This window comes from Leucopleurus acutus (genome assembly GCF_964270905.1).
Source record: "Leucopleurus acutus genome assembly, chromosome: 6".
Classification (NCBI taxonomy): Eukaryota; Metazoa; Chordata; class Mammalia; order Artiodactyla; family Delphinidae; genus Leucopleurus; species Leucopleurus acutus.
In genome coordinates, this window is record NC_139149.1 from 64,624,973 (window position 1) to 64,640,826 (window position 15,854).

Sequence of the window (15,854 nt, forward strand, 5' to 3'; positions counted from 1 at the left end):
AGAAACAGACCCATCAAATGAAAGAAATTCAAATTACCCTGGACGAGTAAGAATGCGTGACTTGAGGTTTCCCCAGCTATATTGATGGCTTTTACCATGATGCTGGCAGAGTCCTCAGCCGTCACATCTCTTATGACCAGCTCACAGACATTGTCTTCAGGCCAGTACCAGTAGATTCGGTCAGAGCGCTCAATCTTTACACCGTTTTTGTACCACTCACATTCAGGATCTGGTTTCCCCACCACTCTGACCCGGAAGTGTACATCTGATCCGTGGCCCACTGTTTGGCTTTGGATTCTTTCAAAGATTTTAGGAGCCTCCATACTAGGACTTAGTTCAATTTTATCAGGTTTAAAAGTTGGAATAGTGATTTTGCCTTCTTCGGCAAGGGCTTTCTTCTCCTCTTCAGTTAACTCTTTGGTCCAGTGGAGGAGTTCATCTTTTGTCTTCCTTAGAAGTTCTTCATAGGATTCATCCTTCTTACGAGACTTGAGCTCCACAGCAGTAATGGCTTCATAATAGCCTTCCTCAGTCCTGCGCTTGAACTTACTACGCAGCTCTTCTGACTCTTCAGGCACTTTTTCATGGGTAATTCTTTCAGCCCTTTTCAACCTCACAATTTCCTTAGTTTCAGTGGTGTCAGCAGGTCTGTCCACCTTTTGTACTTCGAACTGAAGTTTTCCAGGTTCATGTACGTGAAACTCAGGCTTTGGCTCTGGGGCTCGCCTAAGGACAGACCTAAAATCTTCCCTCTGTTGGATCTCAAGCTTCACTTTATGCTCTATCACACCTTCAGGGTTTTCTGCAGTGACCTTGACTTCACCCGTATCATATGATTTGCAGTCCACGATGTCCAGATAATGAATGCCATCGTAGCGAACTCTGAACCTTTTGCTTTTGCGGATGAGCTGCCCATTGAGGTACCAGTTGACTTTGGGCTGAGGGTAGCCTGTCACTCGGCAACGGAATCTGGCGGTCTCCCCTTCAAGTACTCTTGCTGGCTCTGGGAACAAGACGATGTCTGGCTTTTGCTTCTCCTTTTGATCGGTTGTCACACTTGTAAGGGCACCTTCATGAGCCATCCGCTCTAATTCTTCAATTCTCTGTAAGCCTTTCCTCCCCTCAGGCAATTGAGATTCTTCCACGAGACTCTTCTCGTCTTTGACAATAAGGGTAGCAGATGTGTGATCTGTTCCGTATTTGTTAGTAGCTCTGCAAGTAATGATACCACTGTCTCTGGAATATGCAACTCCATAATCAAGGCTGCAATACCCAAATTCATTGATCATACGGAGCCTGTTGGCAGCTTCCAGTGGCTTTCCATCATGGAGCCATTCCACCACCATCGTTGGGTCACCAATTGGTGTTAGCCTGCATTCAAAGTGGGCAGGCCCAAAGCGCTTGAGTCTTAAGGAAGTGAGTTTTTTCTTGAAGAATGGTTTCTGTTGTTTCTCTTTGTCATAGAGGTCACCCTCTTCCCATTGCTCTTGACCATATCGCAAATGGAGGGGCTCCAGTTCTGGGGCTGCAATCTCCTTTGCTCTATATGTCCCTCGTGGGATGATTAATTTTCTCTCTGGCTCAGGCTCTGCAAACTCAACTTCAACATTTACTTTGCATCTTGTAGTGTCTCGGCCAGCCTTATTAATGGCAGTGGCAGTGTACCAGGCAGAGTCTTGGCTGACAGTGGAGTCAATTTTAAGGGCAGCTTCTCCCTTGGCTCCTTCGATTCTATTAAAAGTGGGAAAATTAATCATCAGTACAGAAGTAGTTGTGGCTTCCTTGGTTACTGGATTTGTGTAATGAGCTTAGGTTTATTATTTTTCAAGCAAACTTACCTGATTTTTGGATATTTATGAGGTACAATGATCTCACTGTTTTTCAACCATATGATGTCAGGGTTGGGGTTACCCGTAGCTCTGACTTTCATTTCAAGTCGGGAACCTTCCTTTATGTTGAGATTTTTCAGTTTTTCCACAAACACTGGTTTTACCTGATGTTCCACAGCTGAAAGAGAAAGGTCATGATTCTGAGTAGGGCTGAACTACCTGTTTATAACCCAGGTGATAAGGTAATTTCTTTTTTAATCTTCAGAGCAAATACCTTCCACGGTTAAAATCACTGAAATTGATGATTTTCCTGCCCTGTTTTGGGCAACCACAGTCCATTCTCCAGAATCACTGGGTGTTGCAGGGACAATAATTAGTGATTGGGTACCATCTTCTTTAATGACTACTTTATGGGTATAGTCATTGACAATTTGCTGACCTGTAAAAAAATAGAGTAAAAAAGAAAACATGTTAAAATAGTTATTTTTAAATTGTTAGGCACATATATAAGCTTATTTTTGTGTTTAATGATTTATGAGCAGAAACTTATACTTACCGTCATGAAACCAGAAGGTCTCTGGCATAGGTCGACCCACGACCTTTAAGTCAAATCTGGCAGTCTGTCCTTCTAAGCATTTGAAAGAAGTAGGTTTCAACACAAAGACTGGCTTATACAGTCTCTCAAGCTGTGACTCATCTGTTTCCTCCAGCCTACGTCCGGGGGACATCCGTGCAGGGGACATCCGTAGAGGGGACATCCGTGCAGGGGACATGCGTATCGGAGATCTGCTCACTGAACGTGGAGAGATGGACCTGAAAAAGAAAGGCAAAGCAGAATATTTTCATGAGGCATAGAGAAAACTCAGCAAGACAAAGCTCTTTCTTAATGTTATTTTAGAATTTACTTTGTGTACATATTAAAAGGTACCTCAAACTTGCTGGGATCCAAAACAGAATACATTATTATTGCCTCCAAAGCTATGCTGTTCATTTAGAATGGTCCTTAATGCTGTCTCTCCCTCACCACTGGGTTTAGTTAGTTACCGAACCTTTTTGGTTCAACTACCAAAATATTTCAATAAATGCTGGTTGCTTAAACAACCACGGGAATACATTTATGGAAAAAGAAAAATATACTTCTTTATCCCAGAAGAAGAAGAACATAGAAGTTATATTTGAAAAAATCCCAAACTCCATCTATATACTACAGCCAGATCGGCTTGGATAGGATTTCCAGTGCTGACACCACCACGCAGGCTGGGTGAACTAAGGCAATTTTCACAGGGTCAGGGAAGCTGAGTGTTCCCACTTCCAAAATAGCAATGATAATCCCTCCAAGGCAAGGTTGTTGTATAAATTAGGGTAACGTATGTAAAATCTGATGTCAAATACACCTTTACAGCTTTCACTACGTTAGCTACAGCACTGGCAAAATAAATAATATGCTCCACAATGAAAATGCTTTTCTCAGCTTACGTAGGGGCAAGAAATAAAAACTGGGCAACTGCCGGTATTGCACATGGCAAATTTCTGTGCTATCTCAGCCTTCAATTTTTTCTGCCACACAACAGCAATTTGCTACAGAGATATTTGGTGTTTTAAACAATTTCAATACTAGTCAACACAAATTATCACGAGTCTACCTGATTCTGCTCACTGGCTCTGGTGTGGGCATGTAAGTCGGAGCACTAAGTGGCGCAGCGGGCTCCACATACAGTTTCCCTGAGCAAATTGCATTTCCTTTAATATTGCTGGCAAACGCGGTATAGATGCCTTCATCTTCCGGAAGAACAACAGGTATGCGCAGACTAGCTCTGCCATCTTGTAGAAAGTCCATATGGTATCTCTCTCCATGTCTGATGCGCTTGCCATCTTTGTACCATGCAATCTGCAAATAATATCATGCATATGTCAATATAATTTAGAGAAAATGGTTATACTGTAACCTATTCATGTCTTTATTGTAGCATGGAGGTATGATCAATGTTTATATTTTACCTTGGGTGATGGATACCCAGACATCTTGCAATGAAAAGTAACACCCATCCCTTCAAGAATTCTGTAATTCTTGACTCTTAAATCAAATCCTGCTTCAACGGCTTCAGATTCAGAAATGTCAACTGCCATCTTTTCTTCTCCGTCTTCTTCAAGAAGTTCTTCTAATGTAGTCTTTATTATTCTGTATTCAATTTCTTTAATAAGTCTCTCTTCAAAGGAAGAAATATGGAATTCCTACGCAGTGAAAAAGACGACAGTTTATTAAAAAGATATATGCCGACTGATAGAAATTCCATAAGAGTATTCATTTCAGAGATAAGGTTTGATTCAAATTTTTAACTGGAAGAAAAATCTAGAAGGCTTTTGTTTTTGCTTGTTTGTTTTTCAGTGAGAATTAGATGGGTCATTGTTTTGTTTTTAAATCTGCATTCCAGTCATCTTTGTCAGTTCATGCTGTGGTGTCTTGGGTCAATGACATTCTAAGAGTATGGGTTATATATGCGATGTTCATCCTACCGATGAAAAAATGTTGGCAGTAATGAACTTGGTTGTGCTAGTATTTGTTTTTCCTGCTTATATGTAATTCCTATTTCTAAAGTCATGTGTGCAACATGTTATGAAGATTAAGGAACCTCGTCAGCAGTGAACCTGGACATGTTTATAGTAGTCTAACCCTGACCTATCACTTGAAAATGAAAATATCAAACAAAAAGAGGGGCATTGTGGGAGGAAAGTATACTGTATGAAGTGACTTACTTGGTCATTATTGTTTTACTCACCTGGTCTTCCACAAAAGTTCTGACCATTACAGTATCTTTGGCCATTTTCTTCCTAATTAAGGCTTGCTCTTTTTCATACTCTTTTTCATATTCAGAGTATACATAGCCAGGTGCTATTTCTCCAACTTTAGGTTCTTGCACAAATGCAGGCATTTGTGTCTGGTAAAGCATTTCTTGCTGGGACTTCATCAGTGACTCATAATCAGCTAGGAGTTAAGAACATAAGTTAATTTTTAATGTTCTTATGAAAAAGCCTCCATGCCACTGTTCATTCAAGCAAGTCCTACACCACGGAAAGTTGATAACCAAAAGCCAGATCTGCCAACTTTTACTATCAAAGTGCTCAGTATAGACTAATTAGATTGAATTTCAAACCCAAACTTACGTTAAGAAGTCAAGGCAGCCACTACTATTGTAGAAAGAATTTTATATTAGTAGTCAGTCCTTTGGGATCAACCCTAGAGGTCTTCCTAATTTGCCATGTGGCTTTTGGCAATTCATTTATCTTCCTGGGTCTTGAGTGCTTTGCCAAATGGGGATAATATCCTAACCCTAAGGAGTTTTGTGCAGCTCAAATGAGACAGAACATGGATGGTCCACTATAAATGTGAACATCTAGGCAAAGATAACGGAGACCCACAGATACATTTTGTTTAACCTAAATGTTATTACACTTTTTTTTTTCAAATTACTTATAAATATTGAAAATCCTGATTTCTAGCTTTTCTTTAAAACATCAGAAGCTTCATGGCATGGACATATATATGCTACCAAATGTAAATGTAATGTAAATGTAAAGTAGATAGCTAGTGGGAAGCAGCCGCATAGCACAGGGAGATCAGCTCGGTGCTTTATGTCCACCTAGAAGGGTGGGGTAGGGAGGGTGGGAGGGAGACGCAAGAGGGAGGAATTATGGGTATGTATGTATATGTATAGCTGATTCACTTTGTTATACAGCAGAAACTAACACACCACTGTAAAGCAATTATACTCCAATAAAGATGTTTAAAAAAAAATATCGTAAGCTCTAGCAACACTGAGCCTGATACTGCATGCCTGGCAACAATGTACTGGAGTTGGGGAGCTACTGCCCCCTTGAGGCAGGGCGTATACTCTCTCCAGTTTGCCACTGTCTGCCTTGAGATCACTAATATCTGTCTGGATCTGGAAGGCAACTGGATTTAGAATCCCTGCATTTTCAAAGGCATTATATGCTTAGAAATAAATGTACCGAAAAGAAACTATTGTTAGAACCTTCGAAGTTTAGCACTGGTATGGCTTTGGAGGCTGTGTGATCTAAAACATTTCCTATACAGCTGAGGCCAAGAGATGGGTCAGATGGGGACACAGCCAGTATCAGAACCAGGATATAGCAACAGGCCTTTTGACAACCACACGGCACTGCTACTTCCCTGCATTTCCATTCTTACTGTGCACACGGAACCGCTTAGAATTGCGCTCACCTTCTTCAAGCAAGGAGGCAGATGCAGAAGTTTCTCCATGCTTATTACGAATAACAATAGTGTATTCTCCAGCATCATCGGCAAACGTCATCGAAATCACCAGTTTGCACTCGCCAGTTTGTTTGTTGTAACTCACTTTGTATCTTTATGGAAATGAACAAACAAAAAATTCAGCCATAAGTAACCCTCATGTGGATCTGTGGTATAAAATTCAATGATCCTAAACATGGGACTAAACTCCACCATAGAATATAAGATTGCTGAAAATTGAGCAAAATGCATAAGCATGAGTAATGCGGGCCAAGCAAGTTAAAATTTTCATTTTAAATAATAGTAATATATTCTTTAAAATAGATAATAGACTATAATACTACTAGAATCAACTGTATGGAAATAAGGGGCTTCAGTGTTTATGTTAGCAAATGATGAGGCCATTTAAACACTTAGGTATTTCTCTTTGCTCATTATTTTGTTCATTGTTTTATGTGAAGATCAAATGAATAATCAAAACAATAAATTCCTTTAAACATTTCAATATGAAGCCTTTGGTACACTATATTTATTCTCAAGATACGATGGCTACATTTTTAGATTGTTTAAGTTGCGGGAAATTCAAACCTAATTTTATGTTCAATTGCAGCAAATTTATTAGCATAGATTTTCATGTATAACTAGCTTTCTTCTTCATTACATGACCCTTTTTCTTTTATCTTTTAGTGCCTTAATTACTAAGCATTTTTACTGAAAGTTGTTTTCCAATCCCTTCTAGAAGAATATGTTGTGTGTGTAAAAATCCACACCATTTTCTCCATTTCACTAGCACTATAAGTGAATCAAAATAGAATATAAAGAAATGCATCTTCCATCCACTTTTGTCACAGAGCTTTGTTTCTCAATAAGACTTCATGTGAAAACATGAAGATACCTCAAAGTGCACTATGAAGGCTCCATAACAAGAGTCTACCTTTGAGGGATGGTGGGGTAGGTAAATTCTACTTCTCTCTTGGCTTCATGTACATATCAGACAAATCACAGAGAACTCTATCATTCAGCCATAAAAATACCTGTATCCAGTGGTTAGAGGAACACCGGACTTCTTCCAGTAGACGTGGGGCTTTGGGTTGCCGTCAACCTGGCATTCAAATACAATGCTCCCGCCTTCTACCAGTTTCTGTACCACTGGTTTTGTAATAAAGAAAGGAGCGGCAGGTTCTCCAGGCCCTGCTGGTTCCTCTGTGATGCTAGTGTCTGTCATTATCACATCCCTTGATTCCACAAAGCTGGAAAGAGAATTCCCTTCATATTAGCTTCTGGACTGCAATTTGCCAGTACGAAAGGAATGAAAAAGCAGAACGGTACTACAACAAAACTCATTAGCAAAAAGCGTGTTACCGTTTCTCTTCGGTGGTAATTTTCTCAGCCACAGCTGTTTCCTTTTCAAACTCTTCTGACACTACAAGAAGACAGAAGTTTCTCTTGTTAAGTCAGATATTTAGTTTGTTTCATTAGTGACCTCTGCTTAGCATCACAGTTAAGTTGACCCCATAATCAACCCCTCAATTCCAAAAGGGCGCTCCATTACGAGGTGTGCAGACACCGTATGGTGAAAAGAAGTGTCAGGCAACAGCGATGGCATGTGTGGAAGGTTGGTGGGGGTGTGGCCACTGACCTTGCACAGCTAGATAGCAGGATGTGCTGACAGTCCCAGCCTCGTTCACAGCACTGCAAGTAAATCGCCCACTGTCTTCTGCAAAGGCTTCACGAATCATAAGACGAGCAATTCCACTCTGGAAGGTTATCTGGAAATCAATGGAGCTTTCTATTTGGTAGTCTTCCCTGTACCATGTCACTTTTGGGGATGGGTATCCAGAGATGTGGCACTCGAAGGTGACAGATTCACCTTCAATAACAGTCACGTTCTTTAAGCCCTAAAGAGAGAAGAAAAAGGAAGTATTGATATATGTGCATATTCATGAATCATCTCTATGTGTTGTAACAAATGTGGGGGTGGTTTGACCTTGCACACTCTAATTGTCATAAAATGCTTTCTTAACATCAAGACTCTAGAAATATTAGTAGAGAAACTCCCTTAGAAATTGGAATATCCCCAATCTGAAATAAATGTAAGGCATTTCCAGGTTCATAGGGTAGAACTGTATTAATACCATATAATGGGGCAACTCTGTACCCTCTGTGTTTTGCACATATTCAAATCCTAACGAAGCTTGAAGGCTCAGCAGCAGACTCTGCCTCTTCAGCAAAGCTTTCCATGCTACCTTCACTTGGACGTAATCTAGCTTTCCTCCAGACGCTCCCTTTGTTGAAGTGCTTATCACCTTCTACATTTCATTACGCTTATTTACGTACATCTTCTCTGACAGAAAGACAAAGATTTCAAAGAGGGCCAGACTGGTCTTGCGATAGTGCTGTACGCATAAGAGAAACTCATTAAATCTGTTGAATACATGACTGATGGCTGTCACACAGAATTCCCCCTCTCCTTGCCAAATAGTATGTGGTCTTAAAATTAGTACTTGTAAATGCACTCGTGGAATTTTCCAGTTTGAGAAACTGATCTTTGCATATATGAAAATTATTTGATCAGATATGCATATGATCCAACACAATCAACTTTACTCACCGAGACTAAAGTTGGTGGCGTAACAGGGATTTCAACAGGTGCAGGTATTCTTGCTGTTTCTGTCACCTACAATTTTTACAAAGGATGTTACAAAATGCTCAGGAAATTAGGGGACGCCTCATAAGCTCTTAGCATATGCAAAATTATAAAAATAACTTGAGAAAAAGAGCTCCGACCCACACTATGCTCAATAAAATGAAGTGCAAGCACGGTGATGGAGAAAGGCAGGACACCTGGCTGACCACTTCTGTAGCACAGACTGGCCAAGCGCCTGGCCGTCCTCCACAGGAATGGATCAAGAGACAGCGGGCGCTCCGGTGACCAACCTTGGCTTCACGCTCGTGCAGTACTTCGAAGTGCTCTTCACGGGCTGCGCCACCAGTGATGCTCACCCCGACTTCCTTCTTCACCTCAATGTCAGCTTGACTCTTAAAAGTCTCTGGTGTGTCCACAAAGGGGAACTGGGGTGAAGGGGTGGGCTCTGCTCTCACTCTAGCCTCAGCGGGCTTCACAGTAGGTGGCTTCACGGATTTGGTGACCTTCTGAGCGGAATGTGTGGCTGACAACTCTTTTTGTAACGTGGCAATAGCGCTACCAGCTATTGATGCCTGAATAGAAACGGAGTCAGAAAATAAAGTCACTTAACTGTCATCCCAGTCATTACTCGGAACTGCTTTGCCACTAGTATTCCTGGGGTGAGTCTGAGTCTCTTTCCTATATGGTCCCTTTTTTATTGTTCTCATTATCACTTTTATAGTTAATGAAATGTCAGAGATAAGCCAGTTATAAACTCCTTGTCATTCCTGCCAGTTTCTAAAATGTATCTGAAAACCTTTCTTACAGAGTTATACTTAGAGCTTCTTATTTTATGCTCTTATCATAAAGGGACTGAAGGTCTTCTAAAACTCGGTCATGAATTTTCACTTAACCATCCCAATGAAGCTGTATTTGAAAATACGACGGTGGGAAATTCAAAAATAATAAAAAATTTAAATACTTGGTTAATTCCTAAGAACTACTTTAAAATAGCACATTTAGGCTTCGGCCACAAATCTGTGTGAAAGGTGAAAATAGAGATGCTTAGAAAAGTATCTTAAGGGCTTCCTTACTCTTTTTATTCTATTGCTGTCCATGGTTATTTGGTTTCAGTAATTTGAGACTATCCCAAATGTAGGTATTAAACATACCTTACAATCCTTTGAAGCGTACAAAGTTTAGATTCCATGCCTTGGGTGTGTAAAGTAAGAACAGTTGTGACTAACACTGAGGGTTATTAGGCCCTGTCAACTTGCTAAGGATTTTACATGTACTAACTTGCCCCTGATAACAGAGCTAATAAGGGGCAGGGGCCAGGGTACTTATCCAGGGCTGTGTGATTCCACAATCCAGCCCAACTACCACACAGTACCACCTCTCCATTTTGCTACAGTGAGTATACGCACACATGATTTCTCAACGTCTGTCTTTATTATTGGTATCAATTCTCATTTAAGTTACTCTGAAATGTCTCACAGAATGAGGAAAACTGAACTGCGTAACACATCATCTTTTACAAAATGTGAAAGGAAAGAAGCCTGTATGGATTTGTGTCTTCTCAGAGGTGTAAGATAACCAACTGCTAGCCTAGGCTCACCCTGCTGGGCAAGTTTCAGACTTTAGGGGCTTCTGAGTCCACTGTGAAAGCAAACAGACATCATCAAAAAGAGGCCCACGTCGGCTTTCGGCAAAGATACCCTACGTCACCCATTAGATACTTTCTTCCTTCGAGCCTAACATTTCTTTGTCAAGCTCATTAACTTCTTACCTCAAATCCATGTTCTGGCTTAGGAACAGAAATTTTTGAAACGGTAAAGTGAGGGCTTGCTGTGCGGGGGCGTTTATCCACATGGACTAATCTTTCACTTGTTAGATCTGTAGTTTTCTTGATCTGCGTGGAAATGGAACTCAGTGATACCCGTGTTCACCAGGTGAGCACAGCAGTTAAGCTCGCTTTCCCGGGAGCAGCCAGTGGGTCCAGACTCACCTGTGATGATATGTGCATTCCCATTTGATCCGTAGTTGTGATATGAGTCTCAGAAGGAGCGTGGATCACTCCAGGCTTGACTGCTTTAGGGACAATGTGGGGTTCTGAGGCTGGACGTGGCGGATGCTCAGTTACCTTGGCGGCAGACACGTGTTCCTTGTGCTCGTACTCCAAAGTGGTCTTCTGAGCATACATTTCTTCAACATGCCCGGGTTCTCTGGGCTCTCGAACTCGGGCCTGGTCTACTGCAGCAACCACTGTTGCTACAGCTTCCGCCTTTTCCCCAACGCCCACCTGCAGACAAGGTTTCCAGAATTAATACTCAGTAATGTCAGTCATGTCTAAAGGCACGATGGGCCGACGGCACCTACGTTACAAAGCTATGTTAATGTCTCCAGAAATATGACTTAGAAATGCATTTACGAATTTAATATTTCATTGATTATTATAATGCATGGACATCTAGTTAGATACACTCTGAATCCTTGCTTAAATAGATTAGACATTAAATCACATAAACACAACATAGGACAACACAATGTGTATGTAAAACAGAAAGGAAGTTTTGAGTTTGTCTAGTACTTTGTCCATGGCAGACAGTCAATTAGCACTTGTGAAATCAGGACTTCGGGGCTGGTTATCTTCATTGATTATTTTTATTGCCGATCATTTAGTCCGGCGTCAGTGCAACGACGGCGATGATAAAAATGCACTCAATACTGTCACACTACCATCCAGAAAAATCAGTTGCTACAGAATTGTACAGTCACATGCAAATCTAAGATAACATGAAAACTTGTGAACACACAGGGAACATATTAATTTACTTATGATTCCCTAGGTATAAAATTTTTTTAATCTATTAGAAAGTATCTTTCTTAAAACACACGAATGAAGATACTGTGATGAAAATGAAAGTGTTATATTTGGATTCAAGAGAACAATCTTTCACAGCAAAGTTCAATTTACTATTGTAAGTTAAAGTGAAGAAGGAAAAAGAAATGTTGTTTTCTCATTTCCATGAATCTGATTATCATAAATGGGAACACATTTTGCAAAGGAGTTTCTCTTTTAAAGAAAGCAAGCCAGTTGATACAGCTCATATGTTATTATTCTCTGCAGTACTTGGAAACAGCATAGCGCAAAAATCACATCACCGTGTCCATCAGTGCTCTTTAAAAGAATGCTGGAATATTTTATTAATGTTCAGTTTTCTTTTCTGCTGCTGTGAATAGAATCTAGATTGCATCTGAAGTGTTTTTCAAGTGTGCTACCTCTATATCTGTTAAAATTATTCTCTGAACCATTTAAGATATAAATGAGGTGTTTCTGAGACGAAATTGGGCCTTTAGTGATTATAGGCTTCATCCAGTTCTCCATCTAGGAAGCCACAAACAATCTAATCTGCCTTGAAGAATTGCAGATACCATTTTCACTTTAGATTGCATCTTAGAAGAATGCAAAATATATGTGAGGATTAGGTGGGTTAAGTTCATTCTTCTGGTTGTTTCTTTTTTTAAACCATATAGGCCATTAGTTGACTTTAATTTTATAGATGTTTTAAAATGTTAACACCTTCAACTATATACACACACACACATATAAATTACTTTGCTTATAGAATGATTACATTTACATTATATCTCATTTGAATCTTTCAACCAGTCTATGAAATAGTTTTGAGTTTTCATTTTACTTATTTTAATAATGAGAAAACTTAAGCTCAAAGAAATTGTCCTTTGCTAACTGACATATATGAATGTTATTCTTAATTTAAAACTTACGCAAAAAAGAATCTTAACTATAGTAAGATATTTTAAGTTGGGGAAGCATCTATAAGTTTTTCCTTAGTTAACATATGTCAACTCTATATACATATGCTGGTGGACCCATATACTCATTGATGGACAGCCACAAATGAGTAATCTATGCTGATAGCTGCTCTTATTTCTTAGTGGACTGACTCTAATATCCCTCATATTTTTGGAACCTAGATAATCAGGAAGAAGAATTGGACTAGAATTGGAGACCCTAACTCATACCAGTTTAAAGCTGAGAATTAATTTAGAAGACACAAAGAAAAGTGTTACTTAATCTGACTTTCCACAACTAGAAGTGCTGACTGTTGCACTGGAAGAACTGGACTGAATCTAATGGTCTCTAATGTTATTTGATCTGACTTTCCACAACTAGAAGTGCTGACTGTTGCACTGGAAGGACTGGACTGAATCTAATGGTCTCTAATGTTCTGTTGATCAGTTAAGCAATTAAATGGAGCAGCAGGAGCACAGAGACTCATTGTGGATGAAAAGTCAAGACAGCTGATGATGAAATGGGATGAAACAAGGCTTGTCACGTCCACAGCATCAGTTTTCACCTCCTCATGAAAAAGATGTATTTGTTCTTGCTTAATGGCAAATCCTCCTCTAGTTCTTGGCAGTGTTCGCAGATTTTGCAGTGGTAACTATTTCTTTGAGTCTAGACATTTCCTGAGCTTCCACTCTTAGCTAATTTTTTTTAAGCTAATTTTTAACAAAAAAAATAAGACAGTCAAATTTATGCGATTCAGAACAAAAATGTAAATATAATCACTCATGAAGTATGTTACATACTGGAATTTCTGTCATCAATGAGACTTCTAGAAGGCTGATATGCCATTCAACATTAGACTTACGTAAATGTTAAAAAAGCTGATCTTAAATCGTGTCTTAGAAAAAAAAACCCAAAGCTGTAGAGATAGAAAACAGCATTGAGGGAAATACAGACAGGACTCAGTTATGACGCTAAAGAAATTGAAAAACTAGTTGCTAATTCCCAATTACTATATTCGCAATAAAGAATAAAATTAGGTAAATAGTTCACCCGGGGTATAGAGTCCTGGGAAGAAGGTAAATTCATGGAAATTTCATAGCCACAAATAGATGCTACAAATAACATTTTTATGGTTGATGTGTATTTACTCTGGTTGGATAATTTCTTCTCTAGATTTTAATATTGCATCTTGTTCAGCTTTAGTGGGAGCTACTACAGCAGGCACCATAATTTTCTCAGCTTCTTTTCTCATCTGATATTTACAGGGAGAAAAAAAGGTAGAGTTTCACATGATGAAAATTATGGTTTTTTTCCTGAAATAAGTCCATACTCTACACTGTAATATACTGGATTTATTTATTTATACTTAATACTGTACTTCAAAATGTACATCTTTTTGACAGTAAGGGTCATTATTTACTTGAACACTTTTTTTTAAATGTCCATGGAGTATCTTAAAATTAGCCTGCATGCAATCTCAATCATCAACTTCTGGAGAATCTCTAGCTGTTAATAATAAAAAAATGGAAAATAAGTGAGGAAAGGAATATGTAGTAATATTAACAATAATAAATAATTCAGTTTTTTAGTTTCCAATTGTACATCTAAAAATAAATCAGGTTAATAGTGTCTCATAAGAAATTCTGAGATTTGGAATGCATTATAATAGGGGATTTCACATGAGATTTAGTGTTAATGTATTATAATAGGGGATTTCACACTTGGAATAGCAATAGTCACCTTTCCATGAGTAACTTGGATTTGTTCTTGTCTAGCAGCCATTTCTTCTCTAGTTCTCAGTATTGTTTCTTGTTCTTTGGCTTTAGCAGTTGCAACTGCTATTGTAGACAAGGCAGTTTTCTCAGCTTCCTTTCTCATCTGATTATTATAGTAAAATCCAGGTTTAAATTGTACAGGGCTTCAGATGCATATGGTATGACACTTCCCCCCACCCCCACCCCCTTAGTGGGGATGCAAGACAAGGTTATTCAGGGTTAACTACACAAAAGAAGTTAACTTGCACTGGGCAGTGTTTGTACACACTGACTGGGAACCACAAACCTTAGAAACGTTAACTACAAAAAAAAATCTCCAGATGATTCCTTATATTGCTTTTTAGAAGTCAGGCTAAAAATGCCAATCTTCGTGCAAAGGATAATGGTGAATAAAATGAATTACAAATGTTACAGACGAATGAAGATCAAATGTGCAGATAAAAGTAATGGTAAGAAGTCATACATTCACCATGTGGTTTTTAGTTGGGGATTCAAAAAGGGAAATACAGATCAATAATTCATATCGCACTGTAGTTAATGGTTTACTGGAAATTAGTTTAAAGATGAAACTTTTCCCATCTCGAATATCTGTATTCACCTTTTCCTGAGTTATTTGAACTTGCTCTTTTTTGGTAGTGATGCCTTCTCTAGTTCTTGTTACTAAATCTTGTTCTTTGACTTTGGGCATGGCAACTATGACTTTAGGTACCACTGTTTTCCTAGTTTCTTTCATTATCTGGTCATATGATAAAAAAAAAGATGAGAAAATGGTCATTAAATTTCATATAGCCTCTAATAAAAGAAATTAAGTCAAAGCTGAGACAGGAAGACTATTTCTTCCTATGCAAGGACATTTTATCATCTGAGTTGCTTTGATCATCCATACTGTTTCATTGGTAACAATATCAAAATAAGTTCAGTCTAAAAGAAAAAAATGTGTTGAGCAATAAAAGGATGCACTTCTCTTTCTCACCTTATTCTTTTCATAATTTTTTATGACTCTATGACAATAGAGTCATAAAAAATACCTAATTTTGCATTTTATCAATTGACTTTGACACTGGAGTAGTCAATAGAAACATGTTAAATATTAAGGTGAATTATAATATCATACTAGTAAGAATCCAAAGGGAAGTCCAAAAAGTTAGGAATGAAAAGTGGCAGTGAAAGCTAGATAGATAGCAAAAGGTTCCTGAGAGATTCTGAAGTTTTCTGTATGAGTCATAAGAAGAGAAGGAGGTGAAAAGGTGATGATTAAGACCCAGGATGAAAATGTAGGTGGCTTGCAAATGGAATGAAACAAGAGTGAATTTCACACCAGCAGGAAGTTTTCACCGTTTCATGAGTTACACGCATTTGATCTTGTTGTGTGACACTTTCTTCTTGAGCTCCCAGAATTGTTTCTAAGACTGTGGGCTTGGCAGCGGCAACTACCACCACGGATGCAGCTGCTGTCTCAGCTTTCTGTATTGTCTGATTTTCAGAGTAAAATGAAGGTTTGAGTTTCAAAAGGCACAGGAGAAATGGCAAGATA

The 15,854-nt window shown here is 38.9% G+C and overlaps 1 protein-coding gene across 1 annotated transcript in view; it reads right to left on the reverse strand.

Annotated features, from left to right (window-relative positions):
* The window catches only part of TTN (titin), a 279,002-nt gene that overhangs the window by 248,521 nt on the left and 14,627 nt on the right, over positions 1 to 15,854 (reverse strand). The window contains exons 10-26 of the mRNA XM_082841571.1: positions 14,919 to 15,056; positions 14,286 to 14,423; positions 10,734 to 11,027; positions 10,515 to 10,637; positions 9,037 to 9,318; positions 8,711 to 8,776; positions 7,739 to 7,997; positions 7,462 to 7,522; positions 7,134 to 7,349; positions 6,070 to 6,212; positions 4,607 to 4,812; positions 3,828 to 4,061; positions 3,473 to 3,717; positions 2,386 to 2,642; positions 2,104 to 2,268; positions 1,839 to 2,007; positions 38 to 1,731 (exon numbers count right to left, since the gene is read on the reverse strand). Of these exons, the coding sequence (XP_082697697.1) occupies positions 38 to 1,731; positions 1,839 to 2,007; positions 2,104 to 2,268; positions 2,386 to 2,642; positions 3,473 to 3,717; positions 3,828 to 4,061; positions 4,607 to 4,812; positions 6,070 to 6,212; positions 7,134 to 7,349; positions 7,462 to 7,522; positions 7,739 to 7,997; positions 8,711 to 8,776; positions 9,037 to 9,318; positions 10,515 to 10,637; positions 10,734 to 11,027; positions 14,286 to 14,423; positions 14,919 to 15,056 (4,690 nt within the window). The remainder of the gene's footprint in view (positions 1 to 37; positions 1,732 to 1,838; positions 2,008 to 2,103; positions 2,269 to 2,385; positions 2,643 to 3,472; positions 3,718 to 3,827; positions 4,062 to 4,606; positions 4,813 to 6,069; positions 6,213 to 7,133; positions 7,350 to 7,461; positions 7,523 to 7,738; positions 7,998 to 8,710; positions 8,777 to 9,036; positions 9,319 to 10,514; positions 10,638 to 10,733; positions 11,028 to 14,285; positions 14,424 to 14,918; positions 15,057 to 15,854) is intronic.